The sequence below is a fragment of the Rhodnius prolixus genome, unplaced genomic scaffold (assembly GCF_049639745.1).
Source record: "Rhodnius prolixus isolate KJV_2025 unplaced genomic scaffold, Rpr scaffold_6, whole genome shotgun sequence".
Taxonomy (NCBI): Eukaryota; Metazoa; Arthropoda; class Insecta; order Hemiptera; family Reduviidae; genus Rhodnius; species Rhodnius prolixus.
Window position 1 is genome coordinate 39,864,743 of NW_027411634.1, and position 8,020 is coordinate 39,872,762.

At 36.0% G+C, this 8,020-nt stretch overlaps 1 protein-coding gene across 1 annotated transcript in view; it reads right to left on the reverse strand.

Moving 5' to 3' along the window:
- The window catches only part of LOC141460392 (spondin-2-like), a 437,381-nt gene extending 432,683 nt beyond the window's left edge, over positions 1 to 4,698 (reverse strand). The window contains exon 1 of the mRNA XM_074140323.1: positions 4,329 to 4,698. Coding sequence (XP_073996424.1) covers positions 4,329 to 4,533 — 205 coding nt within the window. The 5' untranslated portion in view covers positions 4,534 to 4,698. The remainder of the gene's footprint in view (positions 1 to 4,328) is intronic.
- Positions 4,699 to 8,020: the final 3,322 nt, after the last annotated feature.

Below are 8,020 nucleotides of genomic sequence, written 5' to 3' on the forward strand. Positions count from 1 at the left end.
AAGAAATTATCAATTATCATTCAGTTTAAAATGTAGTTGTTCAGGATTAACTCGTTAAGCCTCGGGTCACTTTTCCCCTCTTTTTTTTTTTGGCGAAATTTTCTTAACAGCTTTGAGATGAAAATTCGCTAGGTCCGAGACAAGAGATTGGGATATGGCTGGTGCGAAAATGCTTAGTCCTGAAGAGATTTAGTAACTAATACAAAGAGTAAGGTTGATGAAGCCACGGATCGCTTTGCCTTGTATAGTTTGAAAAGTTTTTCAGGCGAGCTTTACATCTAACTACCAAATTAGGTGTCGTGGACGGAGGCGACTAGCAAACATACTTCACTGTAAATTCCTCATATTAACCATTAAATAAAATCAAAGGCCTAGACTAACCGACAATACATCTTAGCGTTGCGGGTCTAGCCTATAACCGCCTAACATACTTTACTGTAAATTTGTCATATTAACCATTAAATGAAATGCAAGGCGTAGACTAGTACCGCAATACATCTTAGCGTTGCGGGTCTAGCGTCTAACCGCCTAACATACTTTACTATAAATTTCACATATTAACCATTAAATAAAATCCAAGGCCTAGACTAGTACCGCAATACATCTTAGCTTTGCGGGTCTAGCCTATAACCGCCTAACATACTTTACTATAAACTCATATTAACCATTAAATAAAATCCAAGGCCTAGACTAGTACCTCAATACATCTTAGCTTTGCGGATCTAGCCTATAAGCAGTCAGTAAACGTGGCGCCCAACACTATACCATAGCGAAATAGTGCGGCACAATATTCTTCAGTAGCAGTAAGGGACAGAGAACAACTGTCTTTCAAAGGTATCCTTTTAGCTTCTTTAACCCTTTCCGGTCCGAATTATTATACAGAGAGAGAGAGAAAAAAACTTTTTTTACTGCAATAAATAATGCTTAAAATGAACAAATCAAATATTTTTTTTCCATTTTGAATGTTTTGAACATTTTTTGGAAAATGATTCCATATGGCATCATTGGGCACCAGTTAGCAAGAATGAAAATAATTAAAACTTTATTTATTCCATCTAGGAATGGTTGAATTTTGTACAATTTATTGTAATTAGGGTGATTTGGATCAGAGATAAAGTTTGTATTGTCATTCACATGGAAAAATGTGCGAAGTTTGTCAAAACGATTTCTGCTCATTGCATCCGCAAGGATACCTGGTATCTCTGGCCCAATACATTCTATAGCTTGGCATTTTTACAATTCCGCTCATGATGTTTATACCCAAAAATTTTTTTTATTTCATTAATTGTGGTGCCAATAGATTGGGCAGTCTTTTGAGCAGAATATAAATTAGATTGCTCCACAAAATTTTTTAAAATTTCATTCGAACAAAAGAGTTGAAAATAATTTATGGGCTTGTCACATCCATAAGTGATATTGTGTTTTTTATTGAAAGAAAAATTAGTACAATTCAAGTGAAAATCATCCCTAACTGGTACCCAACTAATGTTGTTCCCGCGTAATAATTTTGGAGGTTTCCTTTTTGCTTCAGGGGTTGGTAAAACAGGATCCTGCAAATTATTGGAAGGGTTTCCTGAAATATTTTCCGAACTAGCTGATCTTTCATCCTCAGTAAAAAACTCATCTTCATTTGGTAAAGTGGTATAATTAGAGTCTGTTTTTGGGGGTAAATTCGCGTTGGCATCAACTTCCCCAATTTGTTCATCTTCAGAATCTGAAGATTCTAAGTCAACATCTGACCAATTACCGTCTAATATAATCTTTATAGCTTCTTCGGGTGTATACATGCGCTCCATGTTAAAAAAAACAGGTCAGAATATACCCTATGTAATAAAAAAAAATAGAATGGTTAATAGTCAAGTTTTGCTCAAAGAGTCCATATGGACTCATTTTTAAAATTTCGATTATACAAATAACATAAGTTAAATAAATTGAAACATACCTAATTCAAGATAAATAACACTTAGTTTCTACAAAAACAAATAATTAAGAAACAAAAAAGCTTTAAAAAATGCAAAAAAAAATTCACAAATACAACTGTAATGAAGACGATTTTCTGGTGGTTGACAACAATGAAATAAAACCATATTATATTTTCGCGGGCAAGAATTATGTAAAAATTACGACTTGTGCTGCCCCAACAGGCATGAAAGAAAACTAAAATGATGCCAATTGTATTATTTGGCCAAAATTAAGCAAGAAATAATACATTTTAAACTAGTGATGCCATATGGCATCATCGAGCTGGAAAGGGTTAAACAACAAGGAAAATTATGAAGACCACGATTGCGCTCACAAACCTATCAATGAAGGAGAAAGATTAGCATGCACCGGGAAATTCCTTCTTAGAACCAGTTTTATGGACATGGATTGCTGGTTATTGGTAATTTGATCATATTAATTATTAAATTCTTCTCTGAAATCCACCAATGAATCCATTACTAACGTTACAAGATTGTAACAAAGGTTTACATACGCGTGTACACCGTACATACGCACGCACACACGATCTAACAACACTGCGGTCAGGCCATTCATTCCTCCTTCCTCTATTATTCACCGGTTACTCTCTTCCTCCCCTCTAGCTTAAAATCTTATTCATCCATTAATACTGTTACTAATTCGAATCATTAATCTCCTCTCTTGGGCTGGATTTTGTGAATCGTCGATTGGGTTACCCGTAGTGAATGTGTGAACTTTATTTCACTCAAAATTTTGGTCAGTAGAACCCAAAAAAAATTCTTTTCTGGATAACTTCCTTTAAAACTTACATGTTTGTATATTACGTGTGCATTTCCTGTATTTGGACCATGTCGGATTTTACTCAAAAAATGCGTGATTATTATTATTTTATTTATTTTTATAAAATTTAAGTTTTACACGATAAAAATTTAAACACCTATTTTTACTTCTCTTATCTTTCGAAAGGGGAAGTATTGCAATCATGTAAGATTTTTGATTTACTGTTATTTTTAACGGAAAAATAATAATACTTTATTTTTTTAATAATTCCCTGAACGTCTGTCAGAATTCAGCGTTATTAAAGTACAGAGAATTGTTGTTTTTTTTTTTAATTTGATAGATTTTATTAAAAACAAAAAAAAAATAATTGGAAAGTAGGTTTTTTTTTTTTTCTAACGTTCCATTTTGACACATAGTACAGCCTCATTACCTGTATAATGTTATTTTTACTAGCTGTCTCAAACGCTGAGCGTAACAGAAACATACTTCAACACTAAACTCTACAAATCGACCTCTAAAGATGCATGAAAGGCTAAAACAATGACGTATAAAATCAACAATCTCAATTTCAATAACTTAATTACGTGAGTTACAGGAAGAGGAAGTCATCTCATGTCAACAGATTTCTTTTTAACTTTTATTACGGTAATTTTTATATTTTTCGCAATAAAAAAATAAATTTTTCCATATATTTATTAAGAAGTGCTAAGTTGTATTTGGGCGTATTAAATAAATAAATAAATAAATAATAAATTCCTTTTCCACGGAATTCTAAGAACCTTTATGTTTCATGTAAGTAGGGTAGATAAATGTATATGGTTAGGTACATAAATAAATGAATTAAATAATAATAACAATCCTTGTAAGGAGAACAGAAATTACGAACAAATTTCCGTGTCTAAGCTGATGCTTTCATTGCATCAAAATAGTTAAAGAAAATATAGTTTTTATAAATTAATTTTTTCATTATTTTATTTTTTTAGAAGGCCATGGATGATGATGTCATAAGGGAAGTTTTTGTGAGAAAAGGTTTGACAGCCTGTGATAGAGGATTCAAAATCCTTTTGTTCAAATAAATAAATATATTATTATTTACTAATTTTAAATAGGCGCCAGTTACTGAGCGGTTATAGGTTAGACCAGCAAAGCTAAGATGTATTGCGGTACTAGTCTAAGTCTTGGATTTTATTTAATGGTTAATACTAGAAATTTATAGTAAAGTATGTTAGGCGGTTAGATAGTCTAGACCCGCAAAACTGAGATGTATTGTTGGTTAGTCTAGGCCTTAGATTTTATTTAATGGTTAATATGAGAAATTTATAGTAAAGTATGTTAGGCGGTTATAGGCTAGACCCGCAAAGCTAAGATGTATTGCGGTACTAGTCTAGCTCTTGGATTTTATTTAATGGTTAATACGAGAAATTTATAGTAAAGTATGTTTGCTAGTCGGCTCCGTCCACGACACCTAATTGGTAGTTGGACGTAAAGCTCGCCTGAAAAAGAGTAGGCAATACTTCACTACTACTACTTCACTAATTTTAAATATTAATTTAAAATTCATTAATTGTTTTTCCCCCCCCACTCACCTATTAACTTGGAGAATTGTGCAGTAGGTCGCCAATCTGGATAATGTTTTGGAAAACGATCTCTGGTCCAGAATGTGTGCATAACAACAGTATAGGAGGCTAGTTTATCGCTTTGACAAGAACAAACGATATTCATACCAAACGCCAGTATTAATAAAATTGGCGGGTAGAAAGATTTGCCGCTGAAAATATTATCACCGGCCATGATGACTGGTCCACGATGATGTGGGGTTGAGATCTCTGTTGGTGGTGTTAACCGACCAGTTCCGTTCTCTCGCTCAAACTCTACTGAACACTGAATGTGTCTGTAACTCGCGCTGGATGTTCGCCGCGCCTCCCCCCCTTCGCAAGACCGACCCAAACCAAACCCCCGTTCTGCCGATTCACCACTAACCCAGGCCACCCACCCCCTCCCGAGGGGGTATGTGGGGGGGCACATTCTCTGGCTGGTACACACACACACAGAGAAATGCGCCATCTACAGCCCAATGCCGCCCACTATCCTCTCCCCCCCCCTCCTTTTTTAGTAGAAAAACAGTTGACTACAGTGTATGTATGGTTAGACGATAGAGCACGACTATAGACGAAAATACACGAACTCATCCAAGCTATTTTAATACACTTTCTGCCCGTATTTATTTATTTTATTTTTTTACTTTATCTTTTATTTTACTTCACTTCCTCTTTTATTTGAGTTTATATTTATTTATTTTTTTCTTTTTCATTTTTGACACATATGATATTTATTTGACTAGCGAAGGAAGTCACTTAGTTTTTTCTACATTACTGTGAATTATCACACAAACGAGAGAGCTGTATTAACTGAATGAGTATGTAAAAATTACTTTTACCTACCCAAAAGTTTTTGAGTCTTCTCTGGTTTTCTCTGATGGAGGCAAATCAAAGTATAAGATTATACTTCACTTTCCCCCCCCCCAATTCTCCATTTTTGACGTTTGTCTAATAACTAAACTAATATTAGAAGGAAACTTAACCCGATCTAATAACTAGAAAAAACTATTCAGAAAAAGGGCATTTCTGTTAGGCAGAATTTGTGCAAAATATTTGTGTAAATTATGCGCTTACTGAGTCAAAATTAAGGCGCCACGGTAGCCGAGTGGTTGTAGGCTAAACCCGCAAAGCTAAGATGTATTGCGGTACTAGTTTAGGCCTTGGATTTTATTTAATGGTTTATATGAGAAATTTATAGTAAAGTATGTTAGGCGGTTAGAGGCTAGTCCCGCAAAGCTAATATGTATTGCGGTACTAGTTTAGGCCTTGGATTTTATTTAATGGTTAATATGAGGAATTTACAGAAAAGTATGTTTGCTACTCGCCTCCGTCCACGACACCTAATTGGTAGTTAGACCCGCCTGAAAAAATAAGCATTACTTTACTTTTTTTTTTTAATTATCGAATTTGAAACTGTACACTATTTACTACCGGTTTTTAATTGTGCTGACACGTACATGTAGACTTACTTTTCTAGTCTACAGGGAGCACAATAATTACACTTACTGTAGTAAGAGAAAGTAATAGGTTTACAGTTGGTCGTAAGAATTACCTATAAATGATAAGATAAATCAATAATTGATTAGTGAAATATAAGCCATGTTGCTGACGTCACACCCAGACACCGAATATAGTTGAATAGGTATTCGAAAAGTTACGGTTGATTAGGAAATTTGTGATCGCCTTCATCAGGAACCCCGACCCCACATATTTCTCCCAACTACATCATCAGCACTATCCAAGCATCATCATCATATGAACGACATCCCCTCTGTCGAGCCAAATAGCTACTAGCTTGCCACGTATACGGTTTTGTACTGGTTACTGTTGATGACAGGTCGGAGGGAAGAAATTATTGGACCGTTCATTAGACCATAATTCCTGTGAAAGTGACTGGGTCCATAGCTATAGAATGTTGTTGACCATATATACAGCCGGGATCCGCAGACAGTTAGTTAGGGAGAATGGGGCGGAAGTGGACAGAGAGTGTCCCCGGGTAGGTCCGGATGGTAATTCTGTGATCGTATTAGTTCCGCTACACTAATGTATAAAGTGGGACCTAGGTACTAAATTCTTAATACATCGCTAACTTGGAACTTCCTCCCCAGCCCGGATCCATAACCTTCCGCCTGCCAATCATGTCTATACAGCAGTGTATATAAGGTGGTTAAATGTCGCTAATGAGTTATTTTGATTAAACAATCGATAAATCAATATTGACAGGAGAGATGGCCACAAGCCAAGTTGAAGTTTGTGTTTATTGAATCACTCTTAGACGCAGATCATTAGCCATCGTGTCCAATTTCTATTCAGAAGAGGTATTTTTTTAGAAAAACAGGTTAGAGATTACCCTGAATTACGGTCGCTTTCCTTGCTAAATATTGACCCAATTTATCTTTCGAAGTCCCAGGTTCGAATCCAACTGCTGGCTATTTAGATTTTTTAGATTTTCTTATACTAGTACTGCAATACATCTTAGCTTTGCGGGTCTAGCCTCTAACCGCCTAACATACTTTACTATAAATTTCTCGTATTAACCATTAAATAAAAATCCAAGGCCTAGACTAGTACCGCAATACATCTTAGCATTGCGGGTCTAGCCTATAACCGCCTAACATACTTTACTATAAATTTCTCATATTAACCCCTATAGGAACTTCTTACAGCTCACTATCCGGTGATGTACAGTGTTGTCTGCAACGAGAGAACGGAGGTCGGCAATGCACTGAAAAAGGCTCCGATCGCCAATAACCTCAGATGTTGATGCGCCTTAAATTTTTTCGTTTTTGTTTTTTGTTCTTCACTCATCGTATCGCACGTCCAGATGAAGAAATAATCCACCCAGTTCTCTAGGAAAATCCTGGAAAGAGTGCAAAGCCGATAATCAGGAAATCCCCCGGAAATTCTATCTAGCGTGGAAGCACACCTCAGCTTCTTTCTCCACACTCATTGCCTTCCCTGAAGATGGCTCTTGGTTGACTAATTAGGGCCATTGAGTAATTCGCATTCTAGTAGCACCAATTTCTTAAAAAAAGAAATTTCAGGGATTCATATGAATCACGTCGACAGTATATAAGGTACATGAGCATATAGGTTGCCCTAAAATGGAAATCCAAGGTACTCAGCCTCCGCCAAAGTGTCCACCCCCCTGAAAAAAAGGAATTTCACCAAATTTTTCCACGCAATTTGATAGTGTTTATTGGGAGAGGCTGTAATCTGGACTTACCTCTAAGATGGCCTCATTCTGGGACGTTCCACCAATTTTACCATCTACATAATGTTTTTGGGTCAATAATTAGGGTTTCACAAAATTTCAAGTTTACACTAAGTCCTTTGAAAAGACCATTGGCAATCGTCCATTGGCTGTTTGGCTAGAGTGGGCGTAAGCAAAGACAACTTCAATAACTAAAGTAGTTTCTAACAATAGATTGGTGTTTCCGCCAATTCCACAATGGGAAGCATCACGATGATGAGTGAAGGAATTACGCAATTCCCCCCACCACCACCACCTCACCACACCCAACCGGAACCCACTTCAACTTCCCGTTGATGTCAATTTCTCGGAAAATTGTCAAAAGGTAATCATCCACTTATTTACCTTATTTACCCTTATTTACAATATGGCCTCTTTCCACTTTAGGGTCCCACTGTATCTTAATTTTACCACCCTTCAAAGTATT